Here is a 25,666-nt window from a genome sequence, read left to right as displayed (position 1 = left end):
CTTTTTGACATTATGTGTACGTCTTTTTGACATTATGTGTACGTCTTTTTGACATTATGTGTACGTCTTTTTGACATTATGTGTACGTCTTTTTGACATTATGTGTACGTCTTTTTGACATTATGTGTACGTCTTTTTGACATTATGTGTACGTCTTTTTGACATTATGTGTACGTCTTTGCAACATTATGCATGTGTACGTCTTTGCAACATTATGCGTGTGTGCGTCTTTGTGCCATTATGCATGTGTGCGTCTTTATGCCATTATGCATGTGTGTGCGTTTTTGTGCCATTATGTGCATGCGTACGTCTTTGTGGCATTATATGTGCATGTCTGTGCCATTATGTATGCATTTTTGCAATTATGTGCGTGTGTCTATGCCAGTAAGTGTGCATGTCTATGTTTTCTCTTTTTTTTTTATTTTACTTCAGTCGAAGTTCTCAGAAATCAAGGGGCCCACAACCAGGGGCTAACACTTGAAGTCTATATGAGATACATAGATATTCGAATGTTCCATTAAAGTTCTTTATCTCTCAAGCACTGAGTTAGTAAAGAAATTGAGGACATAATTTTCCTCTCCCCAATTATCCATTTTTATACATTGTGGTATATCTTTCATGTTGGTCTCTTGGTCTTACTGGATTCCAGGACAAATGTCATAATGTGTGCGTGTCTGTGCCATTAAGCGTGCGCCTGTACGTCTTTGGGGAATTAAGTGTGTGCGCGTATGTCTTTGTGCCATTATGTGCGTGTGTACGTCTTTGGGCCATTATGCATGTGTTTGTGCCATTTTGTGCGTGCATACGTCTTTGGGCCATTTTGTGCATGCGTATGTCTTTGGGCCATTTTGTGCGTGTGTACGTCTTTGTGCAATTATGCGCATGTTTGTATAAATGTATATTTATGCGCTTGTTTAACACTTAACAAGGTTAATGGTTCATTTATAAACACGCGTATGAAAGCAATGTTTTCTAATCATATCGACATGCTTCATATGAATATGAGATGATGACATTCACTGATGATGATGATGGTGATGATGGTACAATTTAAGAACCGTTTCCATTCAAAATGCAAATGAATAAAAATCCACTGAACAAAAAAAGCAAAGAAATTCAGAAAAAAAGAAAGAAAACTACATTTTGGGGATGCAAAAGAAAAGAAAAGTGTGGCATTTCAAAAGATAGATAAACGCTTTACAGGATTATATATATATATATATATATATATATATATATATATATATATATATATATATATATAACAAGAGAGATATAAGTAGAAAACAAGTACGTTTTGTAACAACAGATAATAAACATGCGAACGAGTCAACCCTGGCAGAGAATTATCATTAAACATCACAAATAAAAAAGCAAACTAAAGAGGACATTGATTTCTAAAATCTATTATTGTGAAAAAACTAACTTTTTCTTTAACGTATTTTCATAAAAATAGACAAGTGTTTACACTTAACACCACAGTTGTCACTGGAATTCGCCCTAGATGCGACAATTGTGGTTGAACTTAAGGAAAATAAGATATAAATCTCGAAATAAAGGAAGACTACCACCGGAAGTTGCAGTGTAAACTAACAAATTGATGGCACACAGCACATAGAACAATCTGTCGGCTGCTCAGTAAACTAGTTCGGTGGCAGCAGGAGTATCAAGTTTTGTGATTTTTATACGAATTAAAAGAATTGCCGGACCAATAGTTAACGGAAAATCTGTATTTCCCAATCATCATCATCATTATTATTATTTTGTATCACTAGAAGTTCTCACATAAGCCATTATCAGATAACCGATGGTGTTCCCTGGAATCTGGGTTCAACAAATATCCCCTGATTTCCAGTCCTCTCCATCTCTTTCAATAACTTTTGCAAATGACATTGTATTACCGAAACATTGATTTACCATTGATTTTTTGCTGGCAATGACCATTGGTCTTCACTGGAATTTGGGTGGCAACTAGCCTCCTCATGGTTCCACCACTCTTCGCACTCATTCAGTGGAAGTCTGGATTTCTCTCTTTCATCCTCCTTGACCCTTCACGACTATTTGGTGTGGTGCCAGTCAGTACCGACACTACATTTTTTGCGGGGGGGGGGGTAGTTAACTTACAATTTTGTGGTTTTGGTTTTCTTGGCTATATGTGGGGTTCCATTATCTTCTAGCTTTATTTTGATTACAGTTTCCATATATCTGGTTAGCGTTTGTAACTCATGTAGGTTAGTTTCTTCATTCAAGTGTCTTCATTAATTAGTTTGCATTATTGAAATAGCCATTTATCATTGATTTCTCGTTGGTAGTGACCATTGGTCTTCACTGGGATTAGGATGGCAATAAGCCTCTCCAAGGTTCCAGTCCTTTTCGCACTCAACCAGTGGAGGTATTATTAGTGCTTTCTCTCCTCGGTCTTTCCATCCTCCTTGACCCTTCCTCACTTATTTGCCGTGGCACACACAAAAAAGGAAGGTGAGGGCGGTTAACTTACTATTTTACAGTTTCAGTTTTCATGATTACAAATGGTGTTTGTGCTTTACCTCTGTAACAGTTTCTATATGTTCGGCTAGCACTTGTGGATCATGTCTATAAGTTTCCACACTCAAAGATTTTCCTTAATATTTCAGCCGTTTTAAATATTGTTATTATTTCATTTGAAATTCAATATTTCAATTTCGCTACAATAACGAAGAAGAACCGAAAATTATAGCAAATTTGTTTCGGTTATCTTGCCGTTACGGTTGATGACTTTCTAGTAGCAAATGATCGATTACAAAGTCAGCACCAAAAACGGCAAGAAACTATTCAATAACAAATATTGCACATAAACTTGAAACACATTTTAGGTTTTACTTTACGCTAATAATTTTGCTTTGTAAGTTTATGACAATGCTAATGCACAAATATTGCTACATGTCCTGGAAGAGCCAGCTGTCATAATTTGACTATATACAAACGCAACTAAAACAGAATATATGTCCTTTCACCAAACCAGCTCAATTGAAACACTAGACAGAACACCACTCAAACAAGTAGATGACTTTGAATATCTCGGCAGCCATATCGCATCCACCGAAAAAAGGCGTCCACTCAATCAGTTTAAAATTATATGGAAATCTGCCCTCTCGGAACAGATCAAGAAAAAAATGTTTAGAGCCTTAGTGGAGACGGTACTACTTTATGGCTCACCAACATGGACTCTAAGTAAAAAAAAACAAACTTGAAAGTAAATTAACTTACACTAGAATGCTCAGGGTAGTGTTAAGCTTAAACTGGAAACACATCCAACCATGAGCTGTCTGCATGGTCAATTGACCAGGATCTCTTCAGTAATAGGAATAAGAAGAACACGATATGTCGGACACTGCTCCAGAAGATGAGGCCGTCAGTGATGTGGTACTGTGGGATCTTAAACACGGAATCACTAGATGTAGACAAAATTATTGTCAGAACAACTCGATTAAATGTGGTGCTTGTGTTCTCCCCTCCCTCGTCGCAGTCTCTATAAGTCCGGCTAGCACACGTGGATCATGTCTATATTCATTCAAAAGTTTTCCTTAATATTTCAGTCGTTTTCATTGTTATCATTATTTCATTTGAAGATCTTCCTAAGGCCATGGAAGATAGAGTCCGGTGGAGGAAAAGAGTCAATTTGGTCCGGGCAACCCGCCCGATACGATGATGATTAGATTATACTATGTTGGATGACGTCACATACTTTCAAGATTTCATAAGGACCATAGATATGCACATACATATATCATCTATAATACGTTTTTTTTTTTCGTTTTTTTTTTTTAGTTATTTTTTAATCTGAAGTTGAATAAAAATTGGTATAATGTCCAAAGTACGTTGCATGAATCAGCCATTGGCGACCTTCGTCCTAGACAACTCCAAGTTTTTCATCTCCTGGGGCGAAATATGAAATTATTCAATAGTCTTTATTAAGAATCGATATAAGAATAAAAATAAAAAGCACAGATTATAAAGCAACATCAAGCGACAAAGATTCATGAATTGTTGGTTTCATGAAAGAAGCAACTGAAATATTAATAGACAAAACTGACTTTGATGCATTTTTTTTTGGTTTTTTGTTTTGATGTTACAATCATGCAGTGACGAGACTATAACGATGACATTGAATGCAAAAGAAATAAATGGTTAAAGAAGAAAAAATACCTACAGAAGATTTTTCGAAACAAAGTGTGACCCCGTCCTGGTTCGAAGTCTAGACTCTTGCTCAATTCTGAAAGTAGGTAAGAAGGTTAGGGATGCTAGATGTTATTGACAAGAAAGACATATTAGATCAGAGAGGGATGGGGTAATATTGGTAGGGGAAGGGGCAGAGTTGGAATTAAATTAACAATCAATGGAGAGAGAGAGAGGGGGCATAAGAGACAGAAGTGAGATAAGAACGAGACGTGAGAGGAGCGAGATAGAGATGAACGAGAAAGACGTGCTTGCAAAAAGTTAGAGAGAGAGAGAGAGAGAGAGAGAGAGGCGCTTGCTTGCTTGCTTACTTGCGAGAGGCAGAGAGAGAGAGAGAGGCGCTCGCGAGAGGCAGAGAGAGAGAGGCGCTCGCTCGCAAGAGGCCTTAGAAGAGAGAAAAAGAGAGAAGGGGGCGCTCGTGAAAGAGACAGAGAGTAGCGCTCGCGAGATAGAGACAGAGGGGTGAGAGAGAGAGAAAAAAAGGCGGTGGCGAGAGAGAAAGACGGTGGCTAGAGAGAGAGAGAGAGAGAGAGAGAGAGAGAGAGAGAGAGAGAGAGAGAGTGAAGGGAGAGAGATAGACGAGAGGGAAACAGGAAAATGGTGGATTGTTGGTCATCGCAACTAGAAATATGAAAAATAAAAGTTTGAATTAAAAATAGTAATTTCATGCGTCTGCGATTGACTCGTTTTGGAAAAATAAAACAACGAAAACGTTTTTCTCTCAAAATTTCATGGAAAACAGGAATCATTTAAAAACAATATAATAATATTCTTTTATTTTAAATAATTTTTAACATTCAACTTTCTAAGCACAAATATTTAATGTAAAATCGACGGGAATTATTAATATAATTAACTCTTCACGTCCGAAGAACGGAAATATTCGTTAAAAATACCCGCGGTTTTGCAATTCATTTCTGTAATCCTTTACCATCAAGACAACGACGATGACGTCATCACCTTTTCTCATTTTGTCGATTCTGCGGGGGGGGGGGCGTTTAGTTCAATTAACAAGCATTTCTTTTGACTGCCCTCATTTCACAACGAATTCCAAACGGGATCAATTATCAACGCAAGCAGATTCATCGATATTCTTTAACCAAGATGAATCGAATGAGCACCGACGACTGAGAACGGGAGATGAAAAAGAGTGAGAAACGCGCGAGAGTATGAATCCCAAATGTTTTTGTTTCATTTTATTTATAAGTTCTCAAAAATCAAGAGGCCCCTTACCTGGGGCTAACGATTGATCCGTATATGAGATGCATAGATGTTCGAATCTTCCATTATAATCCACTTTTATCTCTCAAACGTTGAGTTTATAAAGAAGTTAGAAACATTCATTTTGCTCTCCCTTAATGACCAGTTAACTGTGTTGTAGCATATCTTTCTCTTGGTCTTCCTTTAAGACAAGAATACATCTAGTCTGGTGGAGTATCCAGCTTAGTGTTCTTACTGTAAGTAACTTCACTAAGAGAAGATGCACCAATCCTCATACAATCAGTGTATGTTAGCTATACCGAGGGGATTTTATTTGGGCTTCGAATACCATATGATTTTGAATACTTAGAGTTTACTTGTAGGGGAAAGTATCCTTATGCCAGGTTGTCCTGACAAATCTCTATACAAAGGGACTTTGGACACTCGAGAATAGTATCTAGTAAACATCCAAGTTCTCTCATATATATATACATATATATATATATATATATATATATATATATATATAATTAAATAAAAAAAGATGCAATGTTCACCCGATATAAGCAATGGTAAATTTCAATCTAATATAAATACCAAGTATTTATTTTTAGATATTTTAATCCCAACCAAAAAAAAAAAAAAAGCTCAATACACACACAATAGTGAGTAAAGCTTATTATAAGAGAAAGAAAATTTAAGCTGTAAGTTGAACTTTACAATCAAAATTTATTGTTCGACTGAATACTAAAAAAAAAAAAAACAATTTACAAAGTCCTTATTCCACGGAGTTTCAAAGAATGCTATTCTTGTTGTTCTTCTCATCAATTTGTTGATTTCTGTCTGTCCTCTGATTAGAAGAATAGCAAAAATATAGCATTCTTTGAAACTCCGTGGAATACGGACTTTGTAATTTTTTTTTTTTTTTGATTGGAAATTTCAACTTAGTTTTAGTTTTCGTTCTCTTTATATATATATATATATATATATATATATATATATATATATATGTGTGTGTGTGTGTGATCTTTCAGACATATTTCATTCTGGTACTACCAGATCAGGCTGTCTGAAGATATTGGCTTCCCGAGACAAAATGCACCTAACATTGATGCTTTTTGTTTTTCTACTTCCTTTTGCAAAACTTTATTATGTTTCGCAAAACTGAAAACAAAAACAACCCCCCCTTTTCCTTCTTCCCATTTCCCCTTTCTCTTTCTATCGGCATCACTTCCTTACTGGTTTCCTAACTTAAAATGTACCAAACATTAATACTGTAATTCTTTTCCCTCTCCCAATACAAAACTCATTCATGTTCTGCACAGCAGGGAACAAAAACGATAAAATCCACTCTAAAACAACCAAACCAAACCAAACACTACAAACGAGCGATTGAAGATCCAAAAAAGTTTGAAGAATAAAAACCTTTTTACAAAATAACTGAATGCAACATGAATACTATTTCAAAAATAACTGGATTCGGCATTAAATAACATGAAAAGGGTTGATATGCCGTTAAGCAAAGCAACCAAAACAAACCAAACATATTTCATTGAATCTAATATTCTATGCCTATTCGATCAGGACGGGGACTTTTTGTTAAAAAAAATAAATATAACTCCATGTTTTTAATCTTTTTTCTTTCTACCTTTTTATTTCAAATGGAATCCCTTGGAAGATTCAAGAAATCCAAAGAATCATCCCCTAAAGATTAAGATTGGATCAGATCCAATACTATGTGATTTGGAATATTTAGTCAGGGTTTACTTGTAGGAAAAAGTATCCTCATGTCAAAAACCTGCACCGAGAAATCTTAGGCACTCAAGGATAGTGTCTAGTAGGCATTCAAGTTCACTCTTGTCTAGGGAGGCATTTGAGTGCATATATAAATGGCAGATTAAAGTTATATAATACTGGGATTTAATGTAGATTTTGGAGCAAAAAAAATCTTACATATGTTTCTTGGCAAAAAATCATAGCTGAACAAATTTAAGTTGCCTATCTATCTATACTCCTATAAATTTATGTTTTGTTTGTGTGTTGATATCCATATTAAAAGCCCTCTTTTCTATTTATTGTATTTATTTGCTTCCCCACCAAATCAAATTAGGCACAAGGCCGTTTTAAAAGTAGGCAAATAGGGAGCACTCTGGTTACCAAAAATAATAATTGTCCCAGTATAGAGGGTTTCCTCTCCATTGACTGGTACAAATTATCTTAAGTGCAGCATCTGCAGAACAGATACTACACTTTGATCTTGGCCTGAAGGCCAAGAACAACAGGGTATTTATTTGCTCCCCCACTGAGCAAATTAGGCACAAGGCCGATTTTTTATGTGAGGAATGAAGGGGAAATGGGGACCAGCTCTCTGGGGATTAGGGAAGCTGGATAGTGACAATTGGTATAAAGGGTTGCCCCTACATTGACCAAGGTCTTATATGTGGGGTTTCCCTCACATATGGTCTTTGCTTGCAGTATCTGCCAGATCAGATACTACACTTTGATCCTGGCCCGAAGGCCAAGATATTTATTTGCTCCCCCACCGAGCAAATTAGGCACAGGGCCAATTTTTAATGTGAGGAGTGAAGGGGAAATGGGGACCAACTCCCCGGGGAGTAGGGGAGCTCGATAGTGACAATTGGTATGAAGGGTTGCCCTTACATTGACCAAGGTCTTATATGTGAGGTTGTCCCCACATATGGTCTTTGCCTGCAGTATCTTCCGGAACAGATACTACACTTGTATCCTGGCCCAAAGACCAAGAACAATAGAAAAAAGGCAAGCCTCTTTTCTATTTATTTAAAAAGAAAATACAATTTTCTTATATATGGGTCATGGAATTGAATTCATCTGCAAAAGATCTAGCTAATTTACATATTCTTTTAAACATTTATTTAAATTAATTCCCTATTAGTTTTTTCGGTTTTCTTATGAGATGATCATCTTTAGTTAACTATTACGTGTAATTATATTCATGAAGATATTCTACATGATTTATACTTGCATAATATTTGTGTAAAAAGTTTACAGGCCACACAATATTGTTTCCATATATATTTATGTATACGTATATATTTTTGTTTAATCTATCTATCTATCTATAAAAGTGAATGTGTTTGTATCTGTGTGCCTGGGTGTGTGTCTGTGTGTGTACATTTCTCTACACAATAACTTTGTCAATTTTAAGTCTACAGTCGTATTTGATATACAGGGCACTGAGATTTGGGAAAATCTTTGATCCGTTTTCGGCCAGAAATTTGGCTGCTAAGGGGTCGAAGTTCAACAATTTGACCTTCGGGAACTCTACCAAACTCCTTCGACAATTTTGGGTCTAAACACTTGAAATTTTAGATATAGGTTCCTTGGACATGGATCTAACTCAATAACTTAATTTGAGCCTAAAACAATAAATGTTAAGGGGTCATAATAGAGGTCAAAGTTAAAAAAATTGACCGCTTTTTTTTTTTTTTTTTGCTCAACATACACCTCCAAACACCCGGGCAACGCCGGGTTGAAATGCTAGTAATTGATAAAATTGAAAAATTAATGCAAAGAAGCCTTCAAAACAAAATTAATGCAAAGAAGCCTTCAAAACAAAATTAATGCAAAGAAGCCTTCAAAACAAAATTAATGCAAAGAAGCCTTCAAAACAAAATTAATGCAAAGAAGCCTTCAAAACAAAATTAATGCAAAGAAGCCTTCAAAACAAAATTAATGCAAAGAAGCCTTCAAAACAAAATTAATGCAAAGAAGCCTTCAAAACAAAATTAATGCAAAGAAGCCTTCAAAACAAAATTAATGCAAAGAAGCCTTCAAAACAAAATTAATGCAAAGAAGCCTTCAGAACAAAATTAATGCAAAGAAGCCTTCAAAACAAAATTAATGCAAAGAAGCCTTCAAAACAAAATTAATGCAAAGAAGCCTTCAAAACAAAATTAATGCAAAGAAGCCTTCAAAACAAAATTAATGCAAAGAAGCCTTCAAAACAAAATTAATGCAAAGAAGCCTTCAAAACAAAATTAATGCAAAGAAGCCTTCAAAACAAAATTAATGCAAAGAAGCCTTCAAAACAAAATTAATGCAAAGAAGCCTTCAAAACAAAATTAATGCAAAGAAGCCTTCAAAACAAAATTAATGCAAAGAAGCCTTCAAAACAAAATTAATGCAAAGAAGCCTTCAGAACAAAATTAATGCAAAGAAGCCTTCAAAACAAAATTAATTCAAAGAAGCCTTCAAAACAAAATTAATGCAAAGAAGCCTTCAAAACAAAATTAATGCAAAGAAGCCTTCAAAACAAAATTAATGCAAAGAAGCCTTCAAAACAAAATTAATGCAAAGAAGCCTTCAAAACAAAATTAATGCAAAGAAGCCTTCAAAACAAAATTAATGCAAAGAAGCCTTCAAAACAAAATTAATGCAAAGAAGCCTTCAAAACAAAATTAATGCAAAGAAGCCTTCAAAACAAAATTAATGCAAAGAAGCCTTCAAAACAAAATTAATGCAAAGAAGCCTTCAAAACAAAATTAATGCAAAGAAGCCTTCAAAACAAAATTAATGCAAAGAAGCCTTCAGAACAAAATTAATGCAAAGAAGCCTTCAAAACAAAATTAATTCAAAGAAGCCTTCAAAACAAAATTAATGCAAAGAAGCCTTCAAAACAAAATTAATGCAAAGAAGCCTTCAAAACAAAATTAATGCAAAGAAGCCTTCAAAACAAAATTAATGCAAAGAAGCCTTCAAAACAAAATTAATGCAAAGAAGCCTTCAAAACAAAATTAATGCAAAGAAGCCTTCAAAACAAAATTAATGCAAAGAAGCCTTCAAAACAAAATTAATGCAAAGAAGCCTTCAAAACAAAATTAATGCAAAGAAGCCTTCAAAACAAAATTAATGCAAAGAAGCCTTCAAAACAAAATTAATGCAAAGAAGCCTTCAAAACAAAATTAATGCAAAGAAGCCTTCAAAACAAAATTAATGCAAAGAAGCCTTCAAAACAAAACAAAACAAAAAAAAAAGACAAGTACTAAGAACGTCAATGACAAAATGAAGGTGACATATTGCAAGACTTGATTCTCAAAAATTTCAAAACTCATTTTTGAAATAATTATTTTAAAGGTTTGAATATTGAATAGTGAGCTTCATTTTACTTTGGAAATTGATTCTCATAAGAACCGATCTGAAGCGCACATAAGAATAGGTTTCGTTTTCAAATTTCATATTTCCACATAAAATCTTCCACTGCTAATAGTAATGATTAGAGCTAGGACAACAGCATATTCTTTTCATTGTTTTGACTCTCTAGTATATATCCGACACAGACAAAATCAACCGAGAACCACATCACTCTACAATAAGATATCAATGGATTTATACCTGAGAATCAAAACAAGGAAAAGAATATGCTGTTGTCATAGGCCTAGTAATGATAAAATGATATTTTAAACTACTAGTAAAACTAAACAACGACTGAAAAGGCCCAACGTTTTGCCTCCAACTCTGCTTTAGACCCAGCAGGCCACTCCCTCCAAAATTTCTCTTTGTGAACACACTCGATGACATGAAAATCACTGTTGAGGAAAAGCAAGATTCATTAAGGCATTTATTATAGAGATAGGAGGCTACTCACACCTGAGGGCATCCTGTACCTCTATAAGGTCGCCATTCACCCATGCATGGAGTATTGTTGCTACATCTGGGCTAGTGCATTAGCCACTAGTCTCTCGCCCCTAGACAGGGTTCAAAAAAAGAGTCGCCAACCTAATTAGGTCCTGAACTATCAACTCCAGCCTTTATCCCATCGCTGAAACGTGGCATCCTTCTGCCTGTTTTATAAGTATTTCTAATGGCAAGTGCTCTGACAGCACTAGAACCCCCTCAACGACAATACCCTCAACAAACTTGAAAAGCAGCAAAATCCCACCCTATACACTGTAGAGATCCCTAGATGCAGTAAAGCATTCTACTCGAATAGCTTTTTCCCTCAGACTGTTGCACTTTGGAATTCTCTCCTGGACCTCTGCTTTCCTGACTGTAGCGCCATGCAGAAATACAAATATAATGTGAACAGACGTCTTGCTGCCCAACTCCATAAACAATATCCTTGCAAATCTTGACCCAAATAGCAGCCCCTCACATGTCCCTGTGCCTTGTTTGGGGTGAAATAACAATTAAAAAAAAAAAAATCTATAGATCATCTCCAACAAGTTTTTTTTTTTTAACGTTTGACAAAATATCTGCACATTTAATGTTTTTATGGTAATTAAAAAAAAAAAAAAAAAAGTAACAAGTCTATTGTTAAATATTTAGAAATGTATAAAGAATCAGGATTAGTAATTGCATCGGAATCCTTTCATCGCTAGCGAAAATGATCTAAAATTTTTGAACATTGGTTAAGATTTTTCTTCAAAGCTGATCATCGACATGTTTGTAGATTTTTGAATAACAATGAAAAGATCGAATGTCTGTCTTTTGTCATTCGACATAATTCAATGTCAACCAATATAAAAAAAGAATATTCCATATAAAAGTGGCGGAACAGAAAAATAAAATGCTTGAAGCTTTCATATCTTTTGACACTATACAGTGCGGACAATTAGTTTTGGAAACTAATTTTGATCATTGTTCTCCAAATGGTAATATGTAGACATAGTGACGGAGAAAGAAAATGGCTGCCGAATTCTTAGACTGCATCCAACAATTGTTGTAGATGATATTTATGACAATAATTTCATGCAGACTGAAGAAATAACAATATTCTAACTTGTTATGAAGCTGGCTGACAATTTTGAAAATGATTCAGTGAATTGCTAAGCATCGGTTAATAGCCAATTCTTACAGGTGTGAAATCTGTAATTTACCATGAGCGTTGAATCATTATTCGCAGTAAATTGATGGTTCGAAATGGAAATGTTCAAAAGATGGATTTTATCATTCAATACGAAAAAACTTCTTTTTTTTTTTTTTGAAAGCAAACTTTCCTTACGAACAATTATCTTTATAATTTATATGTTGAGTAAGGATTTCTTTCAGTTTCAGTTTTTACAGAAAACTCAAACACAGCAGCCATTTTTCTTTCAAGGTCACCCTCTGAATATTTTTTAAAATGAATTTGGACAATTTTAGAGTAAATCTGAATAAAACAAGATTTATTGGGTGGGTTTCTACCACCATTTTGTTTTATTTCTTATTTTGAAGTGATTGTCGAGACTTCAAAGATGTAAAGAGACACTACGCCCATTTTTTTTCTTGTTCTCCGGGAGCGGTCAACATTACTTGTTTATGAAACCGAATAAACATTTTACATTAAATAAAAACATTAAAAACTAATTCAGTTAGGTAGAAAAAGTACTACTAAATCACAATAGTATCTTGTCTTTGATAACATTTATTTGTTATATATTTGTTTTTCGTTTTGTTTTTTTGACAACGTTTACGTACCACTGTGAATTGTAAAATAAACCCGATTTTAACAAGAAAATATACCAAATTTTCCTAGCAAATCTATTCTTTTGTGGTCAACATTCGGCTACACGTTACTTTAAGCGCAGAAATATTTTATTAATTTTTAGGGTGTCACAGATTCCTAAAACTGTGGATTCTAATTAAAACAGGAAATACTTATTTTGTATTCAATTATCTTTTATTTTTGTTATTTTTAAGCGCACTCCCAGATACTATCTGGAAATTTCTACATGCTGACATAATATAAACAATACCTGGTATTCACAAATGGTCACCCATCTGGTATTGGCCAGACTAATCATTGCTTGACATTTTAATTTAACAAGAACTAGTGTGTAAACATAAATTATGCTCATATACAAAAAAAAAAAGATGTTCAAAAAGTAATGCCTACTATTTTTTTTTTATTCCGCCCCAATGGATCAGAGGGGATTGCAAATTACTCTGTTATGATGACTGAACTTATGCATTTATGACCTGAAATTTTCATATCTCTGTGGCAGATATTGATGGCGTGAGACTCTAAGAAAACAACACCCATCATCACACGCATCAGAAACAAAGAAGCGTTATTGAATTCCTCCATGCAGAAAAAATTGAACCGATCAACATTCACCGACGCCTGTTGAACGTTTACGAAGCCAATGCAGTTGATGTCAGCACAGTAAGAAAATGAGTATATCGATTTCAGAGTGGCGACAGAGATGCGAGTGACAAAGTGTGCTCCAGAATTTTATGACCGAGGCATGAAAAGTGAATTCAAAATGGTGGTGACTATGTAGAAAAATAAACTATAGAGCACAAAAAGATCACTCGTTGTAATGGTACCACTTCCGTTTTCGTAGCTTTTCAATGTTTTAGTTTTTGAGTCAAAAAATAGGCGGCCTTATATTTGGAATGATCTTGAAAATCCTTAAAGAAACCAGATAACATGATGGAGGATTTTGTTCAAATAAATTATTTATTTTAATCAAAATTTTTAGCTCCATGAGCCATCCTCAGGATAATAATAAATATAATTTTTATTTTATTGTCCAGATCCTGTAACATAGGTGGGGATCGATGATTTCTTCTGAACTGGTTAAAGAAATCGTTTTTAATATTTGATAGTTTCAGTGAGACACACTCGGACATTAAAAACGTTTCTTCAAAAAAATGGGAAAGAAATCGGCAATCTTTAGCTGCACTGTAAGATCTCGAAAATGAAAATCTTCTGTATCACCCTGAGCCGAACATTTCGATTAAAAAAGAAAAATTCATTTATTTGAAAGAAGAAAAAAATTACATAGTTATTTTTTTATCTTTAACAGATTTTCAAATTTTTCATTATACTGACTTTTCTTATATATATATATATATACATACATACATACATACAGGGTGCCCACAAAGTCTGGCTACATTATGTAGCGAGATTTCCACAAAGTCTGGCTACATAATGTAGCGAGACTTTGTGAACACCCTGTATATACAATATATATATATATATATATATATATATATATATATATATATATATGCATACACGAGACAATATAAAATGGTGACAAAATCTTTTCTTCAAACAAACTTCAGATTTTCTAGCATTTTTTCCTTTTGAATTGGACGAAAGGGAAGCAACTCTAATCGTTCTGATGAAAAAAGTCAATTCTAACAACTAAATCACAATTTTAACAGAAACATCTGCTTTATTTATCAAAATTAAAATGATTAAGACTTGCATGCAACAGGGAAAATCATTTGTTATCGACATATTTAATCTAAATTTTGTGGGAAAAGGAAAGAAATATCTGAATTCAGTTACTGGTGTTTTGTCTACACATTTCACCAAAATAGTAACCACCATTCCTATCTTCCTCCCAACGAGGGCAAAGTTACCCACAAGTGATGGAATATCCCAGTCCCCGAAAGATTGTACTTTAGTTTAAGATTTAAGTTCAGTTTAGGGAGATTTTTTTTTTATTACATTTTCACCCCAAACAAGGCACATTGCCACTTTGGTGTAGGGGGCTACTATCAGGGACATAAGCTACTGGAGTACTATGTAGGGAGTTAGGCAGCTAGATGTCGGTTCACGTTACACTTGAACTTCTGCATGTCAGTACATTTGAGGAAGCAGGGAGCCGGAATAGAATTCCCAAGTCTAGCGGTTCTGGGGAAGAAACTACTGGAGTAGAAAGCTCTCCTACATCTAGGGATTTCACCTGTGCAGGGGTGGGATTTAGCTGCTTGTTGGGTTTGTCAAGGGTATTTACGTTGTGGGGGTACAAGTGCTTGCAGTTCGTCAGAGCATTCACCATTAAAATCCTTATAGAAACAAGCAGAGGGATGCAACATTTCGTCGGTGGGATAGAGGCTGAAGCTAAGATGACAGTTCAGGACCTATCAGGTTGGCAACTCTCTTTTGAACCTTGTCTAGGAGCGAGAGACTAGTAGCAGATGCACCAGCCCAAATATGACAATAACACTCCATACATGGGAGAATGGTGGCCTTATCTGCTCCTCTAACCGAGGACAGAAGAGATACTATACTTTAATCTCAGTTTGAATGGTAATAAACGTTTGAGAGATTTGACTGCCATTGATGAAAGGACATTTTGTTAATGGAAGATGGGAATAATTTAATTAATTACAAATGAATTTATAATGACATTAATTGAAAAGTTTAAAGAAAATTACTTGAATGGAGACAATTTTGGTAAAATCCAGTGCGTTAGTTTTTTTTTCTTTTTTGTTTTTTTGTTTTTTTTTTGGTAAGAAAATTTCAAGAAAAAATAGGAAATACAAATACTTTTTTTTTTTAGAAAAGAAAAAAAAAAAAAATTCCAAAAGAATATTAAGAGAAAAATCACTAAAATATTTTTTTTAAATTTGATTTGTTTTACTTTTTTTTTTGTATCACTTTTTTTTTTCATTTTTCAAATTTCATTCTTTAATTTTTTTCATTCTTTGATGCATTAAATCATCTTCACAAGAGTTTGTAAGGGGGTTTATCAGTCTGTCATGTTTCAGTTTAAGATAACATTTTGTTAGTCAGTCTGTCATGTCTCAATTCGAAATAACATTTTAGTTGGTTTGTCACATCTCAGTTCAAAATGATATTTTCGTTAGTCTATCATGCCTCATTTTTAAATAACATTTTCATTTGAAATAGCATTGGTCTGTCACACTTCCATTTGTAATAACATTTTCTTTTCTAAGCTAATCAAATAAATTCATCTTCAAACTTTTTTCTTTCAATAAAAATTGACATTTTTGATTTCAATAAAAAATTTTTTTTTTTAAAGAGTCAAACAACTTTTTGGCAACATTACATAATAATTGATATGACCAAGCATCTTCATAAAGGGCTCTGTCCGTCAGATCGTCACAATTAAACCTTAATAACAACTTCATGCCACACAGATTAAATGGATGCATCTCAAAATTTTTTTTCTTGCTTGTTTTTGCTGGTGACAAATCTTTAAGAATTTTTTTTTTTTTTACATAGGTATCACCACATTATCAAGGCCAAGAGGCCACTCAAGGATAAGGGTTAAAGAGTGTACAGTAGAAATTGGACAATATAGTAATCATTAGTAATGAAAATTTGGTAAATTTGATAACTTATATAGAACGGCTCATCAAGAACTTATTTACGTTAGACTTGAAGACAACCATATTGTAATCAGCCGGAAAGCAGGAAAACGGAAGACAATTCCACAGGCGTGCAGTTCTAAGAAAGAAGCTTTGTTCATGGAATCTACGTTTAGGTTTAGGCATAGATAAAGAGTGGGGTTATTCTAATTGATATTTCCTCAATTCAATTTCTTCATTTTTTTTTTATCAATTTCTTTCTGAATTTTTCTTGTAACTCATTCCATTATTTCCCCCAAGCAAATGACATACACAAATAAAAAGTTTCACCAGCGACACTAAAGTTTGAACTTAGATTTCCAGCTAAACGAACCACCAACATTTACTCGGTTCATTCCAAAAGTAATGGATGAAAAGGGGACTGCAAATTGCTTTGTTATGATGACTGAACTTATACATTCGTGACCGGAAAATTTCATCTCTCTGTTGCAGATATTGATGGTATCAGACTAAGAAAGCAACGCCTATCATGGACGTGCATCAGAAGCAGAGATTCATCATTGAATTTCTGGCTAAAGTGCATTGAGAATGGTAGTGACTATGTAGAAAAATAAATCCTGGAGCACAAAAGGTCACTCGTTTTGATGGTACCATTCCTGTCTATGCAGTACTTAAACTTTTTGAGTTAAAAAAAGGTAGGAGTCTTTACTTTTGGAACGACCCCTGTTAGTAGGTGTTTCTTTATGTAACACTACATGGTAAATATTTTGAAAAATTCAAATTTAAAAGAATTTTTGTATATACTTACAGTTTATGGCAAACTAATGTCCGTAATCAAAATTTATTAAAAAAAAAAAAAAAAAAAGAAATCCGGTACTTGTTTTATTATTATTTAAGTCATTTTTATTTTTAACTATTTAAAAGCGGGCAAAAGTTATAGCCCATTGACTTAAAATCAATGCCTTATGCCAAATTGATGGTTGAATATGGTTAAATTTGTACTAATTTTTGCATTCAATACTGATCCCTATGAATCACTAATTGTGCATCGAACGGATATCAATAACTTAGTTTGCTGCAACGTTTCATAACAAAGGTCCATGCCAAATTTCAGCCAGATCACCTCAGTAGTTTCTGAGAAAAGGTGAAAAAAAAATGGGTTCTCTCAACCCCAAGACTCATTTGATGAAAAAGAATTTCTTAAAAAGAAAAAAATAATTAAAAACAACAAGAACAAAATACTGAATTGTTTTCTGTAAGTTTATATAAGCACTTTTTTTCAGCGTCATAATGCTACAAGTTTTTCAAAAATTTGCTTTTTATTTAATGCCAGGTAGTAATAACATTAAATTAAATTTGATACAGAATGCTCATTATGATTTTAAGTAATCGAGATTTTTTTTTTTAATTTTGAATAATACCAATTTTTAAATGTATTTATTAAGTATTAAATGTTTGCGCTTGAACAACACATTAAAACAGTAATCGGAATTATCTTATTTAAATTCCGATTGTCCATACATACATTTTACGTAGAAGTTCCTATAAATTTTTAGAAAATAAAAGTTACCTCCCTTTAGATTATCATAAGAAATTTGTGTGTGCGCAAAACAAACGGCCAGCACGTTATTGAAGATATTTTAGTCTTGGTTTTAATATCTCGATGATTATGAAGGATCGCAGGTAAAACAAGCAAGCACCCTTAGATATTTCGAATAACGCGGATTTGCATGACATTTGAAACTTAGGCACTTATTTAAAAATAAAGTAGTCATAAAAATACAGAGATAAGTTGCCGCAGCTTCTTTTTAAAAATGTTTTCATTTAATGAAAATATCGTTGTTTCGTTGATTTAGTGTCGTAAATTACAATACGAAAACAGAAACGATTCTCTTAATAGTCGCGTAAAAACTACATTTTGTATTATTAATGTTACAATTTTGTTATATTAAAAAAATTCGTTGCAACTTTTTTTTTTTAATGTTTTTTGATTTAATAAAAAGTATCACTTTATAAAAAAAAAAATCGTCGCAGCTCTTTTTTTTTTTTTTTAATGTTTTGTTGTTTTGATTTAATGAAAAAGTTGTAGTTGAGTTGCAGTTTTTGCACTGAGCCTGAGCCTCCTAAATTATGAAAAATTGAGCGAATCTCTTGGTAAAAGAGAGTTGTCTCTCTCTGCACAGTGAACGATTGTAAAACAGCGCTAGTAAAAGTAGCACTGATTAAAATAACAATTAGATTTGATGATAATAATTCAGAAAGAAATTCTGAGTAAATTAACATTCACGCTAACAGGTCAAGAACCGATAGTCAAGGACGGTTAAAGGGATATAACTCTTGTTGGCGTAACAGAAATTATTCACAGTATCTTTCTCACACGCGCGCGCGTGTGTGTGTGTGTGTGTGTGTGTGTGTGCAAGCGCTCGTGCACGCGCGTACACACACACACACACACACAGTATATTTTCAGCATTGTCCTGATTTCTATTTGATTAAATTTTTATTTCACTAATATGCTTTTCTTTTGTTTTGTTATTTATCACTTTTTTTGTTGTTGTTAAAAATAGGATTTTGAAATTAATTTTTTGCGGCCTGTTATCCTCATCTTCATTTAATTAATTACTGTCGTTTTACCACATTACTGGCATTGTGAAACAAGAAAAACTATGAAGTTGAAGATAACAGTCTGCAAAAAATGAAAATGAATCAATATATTTTTTAAAGTTTTATTTTATTTTTATATCGTTTTTGTCATTAATTACTTATTGAACTATATGATTATAACACTACAATGAATTGTTTTTAAGGTAGTGTTATTTTAAACTATTCATTGAATTAAACACATACACACAAAAAAAAAAAAAACAGGTCTTGCCCAGAATTCCCCCATATATTAAAAAAAAAAGAAAGAAAATCTCTATGATGGACATGATAAAAAAAACGCATAACGTAATAACGTAAATTGCTTAAACAGGTCTATTTTATTAAGAAAATCATTTTCAAGCGATAAATGGCAATTTGTAGGCATTACAACTTAAATTTAGTACGAGTTATTGAGTTATCTCCCTTGGATTTTTTCACTACTTGGATATATGGCATAATCGCGTTGACACACCGGTTCTCGTCAGATCACCGAAGTTAAGCAACTTTGAGCCTGGTTAGTACCAGATGGGCGACCATTTGGGAATTCTATGTGCTGTATGTGCTCTCCGCTTATCTCGGCATTTGTTTTCAGTCGTCCTGCCACTGTTGTCTCGGGAGAGGTGTGGTTGGAGATTGCGCACCGCAGGCGCACCTCACCTCACCTCCTGCCACAAAAATTTCACGCGCAGACAATCCTTCATGGGTATCCTTAGTTTGTCTAAGTCTGAAGGAACCTGGATATTCATAAAATTGGATTTTCTTTTAAAATAAAAATACTGAATTAATTTACGTGAGTTTTGGAATATGATATTTTCATTTCATCACTAGTACGTACATCATACGGAGTTTTCTTTATTTTCATTTTTTAAATATAGGAAGGATTGTGAACAAGAACCCGAAACCTTCCTAAACTTTCAATCTTAATTAAATAAGGATTTATTAATAATTTTAAAGCCAGTTTAAAGAGTTTTCTATTCGACAGGTTAAATGCTTCCAAATTCCTTTCAAATTTCGAAGGGTCATAATATAATTTTTTTTTTTTTTCAACTGTTAACAAATGATTAAAATGCCTGATTTGAAATGAAAATGTATTCTGGTAGATTAAATTTTGTAATTATGTATTTTTTAAAACAGAATTTGACAAAAAAAATTGTTCATTTTTCCTCTATTGCATTTTTCTTTTTCAATAAACATTCGATTAATCTAAATAATTATTAACTGAACCGTCCTTGCTTGCTTGAATCTTGTCTTAAACGATTGGGCGATTCCATCTTCTAAAAAGGGGATAACGGGTGAATTTATATAAATAAATAAATATATATATATATATATATGTATATATATATATATACAATTATATAAATGCCACTTTGTCTCTGTGTGCGTGAGTTCGTTCCTTATATACTCCGAAATGGCTAAACAGATTTTCTTTAAAATTTACAGAATTTTAGTGTATAAGTCTGGGAGTAATCTTAGTTCAGTTTTGTTTCGGAATACTCCAATAATTACCGATAATCGATAATTAAAATCGTTATTTCAATTCATCTATCATCGGTAAAGCCATTTTTTCCATGTTGTCGCTTAGCAACAATGATAGAACAATGGGCTGTGAAAATTCTACTGTAGGTAAGTTGATAGCGTGTTTTTTTTTTTTTTTAGTTTTTTTTTGTATGACGTGGTCTGTAAGTTAAAACTCTGCACATAAATTTCTTAATTTTTTTTTTTCATTAACTGCAAAGAATTTTATAAAGCTTGAAGATTTACATGTTTTTTTGTTTGTTGTTTTTTTTTGTTTTTTTTTAACTGGAAAGAAGTTTATATAAAATAATTTTATAAAAGAAACAGTAGGCTCTTTAGAGTGCAATGTAGAATAACATATATTTTGGACTAAGTTACTGCATGAAGACATGTGAAGCTTCATCCCGGACGATTTTATGGATTTTGATGACAATAAAAATATATGAGTGTGAAATATTCATTGATTATCATTCAATCACAGGCAACGTCGGGTCTCTCTGCTAGTATATATATATATATATATATATATATATATATATATATATATATATATATTTTATGTGGAAATTTTTTTGTTTTTCAATTTTATTCAACCTTTTATTTATACTAATTTTATAATTTATGAAGCTCGACGTAATTACAAAGCATATCACAAATGGCAAAAGTCATATTCCAAATTTCATGATTGTTGACCATCTTACAATTTATTCCTTTAAGTACGTTGACATGCAAAATTCTTGACAGCACCTGTTTCGTAGCGCAAAATCATTCATTTAATTATCATGTCAATCAATGAATCTATTCTGCCCTTAACTCATCGGAAGAAAAACAACTACCAACCCATTGAAAGAAAAATAAATGCATATGAGCCGGATTACAAAATCCGAAAATTTGAGTGAAAAGTTGCAATTATGTTCTGTTTCTTCTTTTATTATGCCATGTTTATTGCGACATAAGGGACAAATGAAATGAATGCACCCTGCAAGCTGATTGGTCACTGTATGGCCAAATCGCTTAGCACATACATTTATTCATGAGAGAAAAATAAATCTTTATTTTATTTATGATTACAGGTCTTACACTATTTTTTGCCGACATATTGATTTATTTATCAAAATAATAAAAACGTGAGGTTTACTCAAGTAAAACAATCGCTTCTTTTCTTTCTTCGATGACAGAAGGCAATCAAATAAAGCAGATTTGAGAAACAAAAATATTCTAACTTACGAGACAATGTCTCGTATCACCGATCAAAGCTTAAATCTATTTATTAGAATTGAATTTTTTCGTTTTTAGATTCAACATAAGTTGTCCATTTTGTCGAAATGAAAGGAAATATTGTGTTCTAACAAAAAATGAGACAAGGGAAGCAACTCTTTACTTTCATTTCATGATAACAAGTGCCGCTTGAATATCAGATGCGAAAGAAAAAAAAAAAGAATTCGTATTATTTGGATTCTTCGGACTACTACTTTCATCTTCCATAGATTATAACACTTTGTTCACATGCCTGATAGAATTTTTCATCATCATACTCATTATTGGTTTAACGTCTGTTTTACATGTTGGCATGTGTTGGACGACTTTAAAAATTTTTTACTTTCACAAGTACTTTAATCGAATGTGTTTTGATGAACTCATAGCACTCGTGCCACCTCGACGTACATACTAAGATTGCTGGGAAAATGTTTGGATTATTCTACTGCTCTAAAAAGTATGTCACTCCTGACACAATCTTCTACCTGTATGAGAATCATATACATACTAAGATGGAGTACTGTTACCACATCTGGTGAGGTGCCACTCAGAGCACACTTCCCTGTCTTGACAGAGTACAAAATCGACTTTGAAATATAGTAGGAGATGCTCTCTTCTTTTCAGGGGAAATACGTGAGATTACAATATGTGTGGTTATGGTTACTGTTCTCAGCATTGACATGCTGTATCGAAATCATAATGAAGAGTTTGGTAATAACGAAACATGTGTCTGTGGATGCTCTCTCTCTCTCTCTCTCATATATATATATATATATATATATATATATATATATATATATATATATATATATATATATATATATATATATATACGAGCTGGATGCCCGGCGTTGTCCGGTCATACAATAAGCTTAAACATGATATTATAATTTATGCAGATTGCATACGTATTATTATAGAATCAGTCTTTTATTATTACATATTATGAGTAATAATTTGCCTGGTGGACTAATTCGCAAAAAAATCAATAAATAAATAAATAAAATGCATATATATATATATATATATATATATATATATATATATAAAATATGATAATGTTGTTCATCAAATTCCGTCTGTGTTTGTTTACAATATCATGTCAGCTGATATTTGGGCTTGATGATAACTACTCTGGAAAAGTCACTTCTGATTAATGTTTAATTTTAAAATATGCAAATGAAGAAATGATTTTCAGCAATTTTAAATGGTACCTCTTTTATTGTAAATTGAACTCATTAAAAAAAAAAAAAAAATCAAAGTAAAATAGTAAGGTACATCGGGGCTTGAACAGAGGAACATTCGATTTGTAGTGGAATGCTCTCCCACTGAACAATTTCTCCAGATGTTAATTCTGTTTTCGTTTTTTTAAGAAGAAATCATTTGCTAAGATTTTATCATCTCCCTTGCTGGTGTAACGTGTAAAAATTCTTTGTTATCTAAGAAAAAAAAAAACTGTTTTTAGGATCAGAGTTTTTCGATTTTCTTATATTTATTGGATGAATTTCTGTACAAAACATATCTAAGAACACTGCCAGACATATAAATTAGCTTTGTGTCAAATTTGCAAAAGAAAGGCTCAGCCGTTTGGAAACCTATGAGGAAGGAATTCATGCACACACAAAGTAACTTTTATGTAATAGTAGATATGTCTGTGCGTGTGTGTGTGTGTGTGTATATATATATATGTGTGGCATCCGTCAGTCGAAACGACTATGGATCAGCGCCATATTAAGATGTTGCCTGTATGCATCCTTTTGTCTGACTGTAGAGACCAATTCTTGATTTGCATAGTCTGCCACAGCCTTGACATACGAAGGTTGTTATGCAATTTGCCGCTTCGTCCGGCTGTTCCGCCTGTACACTCGCTCTTCTCCTAGCTCTCTTTGCAGCGTTTTCAACATGGAGGGTCCTCTCGCTGATGATAATCCCCTGGCGTATCATTTTCCTCCAGGCAGTTCTGTCAGCTGCAGAGGCTTCCCATGTATTCCTGTCCACCGAGAAAGCCTTCATGTCATGCTTGCAGACATCCCTGTAGTGAAGATGGGGTCGCCCCCTCTTTCTTGAGCCTGAGGCAAGCTCGCCATAGAGAAGGTCTTTAGGGATGCGCCCATCATCCATCCTGCGCACATGGCCCAGCCAGCGAAGACGTCGCTCACGCAGTAGGGAGCAAATGGATGGGATGCCCGCTCTCTGCAGAACATCAGTATAACTCACTCTGTCCTGCCATGTGATACCAAGTATCCTACGTATACACCTCATATGGAAGACCTGGAGTTTCCTCTCTTGTATTGAGTATGTAGTCCAGGATTCACTCCCATACAGTAGAACACTGAGGATGCACGCTCTGTAGACGGCCATCTTGGTGGAAGTGGTAAGATGACCGTCTACTATATATATATCTATATATCTATAAAAGTGAACGTGTCTGTCTGTCTGTCTGTGTACATTTCCCTACGCAATAACTCTGTCAATTTTTAGTCTATAGACTCGAAATTTGAAATACCGGGTACTGAGGTTTGGGAAAATCGATGTGACGGGCGTCAGCCAGAAATTTGGCTGTTAAGGGGTCAAATTTTAACGATTTGACCTTTAAGAACTCTACCAAACTCCTCCGACAATTTTGGGTCTAGACACTTGAAATTTTAGATATAGGTTCCTTGAACCTGGATCTAACTTAATAAAGTGATTTGAGCCCGAAACTGTAAATTTTAAGGGGTCATAATAGGGGTCAAATTAAAAAAAAAATTTACTCTTTTTTTTTTTTTTGCTCAGCATACACCTCCAAACACCCGGGCAACGCCGGGCTGAAATGCTAGTATATATATATATATATATATATATATATATATATATATATATATATATATATATATATATATTGTTTGTAAACACATCAAATAGTAGACCTGGTTGAATGTTCATGAGCAAAATCTTTGAAAAATATATTTACAAAACTTTAGGATTTAAAAGAAAAAATATATGTTTACAAAACATTAACGAAGTCTACTATTTAATGTGTTTACCAACAACTAATGCCATGTGCTTGTGCCAATGTCAAGGTCGAATCATCGGTGTCACTTGAAATGTGCACCGGTCGTCATCTTCTGTTACAGGGTATTTATTCTTTTCTTGGTCCAAAAATAATTATCTATTGACATGTCTTTTGTCGTCTATGACTCATCAAAGTGGCTGAATCTAGCGAGATTCAAAATCGGGACCCCATGGTAAGAAGCGTAAACCTCTACCACTAGGCTATCTTGCATGGCTGTTGAATGTATCGCGTTTTTTATGTAGATGTTATTTGTTTTCGTGATACTTTTTGAACGAATCCAATTATTTATACGAAAGTACCTAAATGCGAGTTGAGAATTTTTCCTTTGACCAATTTGGTACCCCCACATGAGGAGCGACATATGTATTGTTAAAATATAATTATTAACTGACACTTGTTTCATCGTCTACAATGCATCAAAGTGGCTGAATCTAGCAAGATTCGAAATCAGGACGCCATGGTAAGAAGTATAAGCCTCTACCACTGGGCTATCTCGCATTCATTCAAAAAAACAAAAAACATCTTCATAAAATGCGATACATTCAGCAGTTGCGCAAGATGGCTCAGTGGTAGAGGTTTATGCTTCTTAGTATGGGGTCCCGATTTCGAATCTCGCTAGATTCAGCCACTCTGACGAGTCATAGATGATGAAACACGTGTCAGTGGATAATTATATTTAACAATACAAATGCTGTTTTCCATTTGGGGGTACCAAATTGGTCAAAGGGAAAATTATTCCCA

The 25,666-nt window shown here is 33.6% G+C and overlaps 1 protein-coding gene and 1 pseudogene across 21 annotated transcripts in view; one reads left to right on the top strand and one right to left on the bottom strand.

Moving 5' to 3' along the window:
* LOC145248122 (disabled homolog 2-interacting protein-like) overlaps nt 1–25,666 on the bottom strand; it is a 1,344,959-nt gene that overhangs the window by 783,749 nt on the left and 535,544 nt on the right. For 15 of the 21 annotated variants that reach the window (XM_080109927.1, XM_080109911.1, XM_080109925.1 and 12 more), the window contains one exon: nt 4,190–4,252. The exons of the other annotated variants lie outside the window; for them this stretch is intronic. In XM_080109927.1, coding sequence (XP_079966053.1) covers nt 4,190–4,252 — 63 coding nt within the window. The remainder of the gene's footprint in view (nt 1–4,189; nt 4,253–25,666) is intronic. 21 annotated transcript variants of the gene reach the window in all.
* Nucleotides 19,541–19,657, top strand: LOC145248592 (5S ribosomal RNA; annotated as a pseudogene).

Source organism: Euprymna scolopes, chromosome 26 (assembly GCF_053919585.1).
Source record: "Euprymna scolopes isolate OS-2025 chromosome 26, ASM5391958v1, whole genome shotgun sequence".
Taxonomy (NCBI): domain Eukaryota; kingdom Metazoa; phylum Mollusca; class Cephalopoda; order Sepiida; family Sepiolidae; genus Euprymna; species Euprymna scolopes.
Note: the sequence above shows the minus strand (reverse complement) of the source record. Positions and strands in the feature narration are given on the sequence as shown.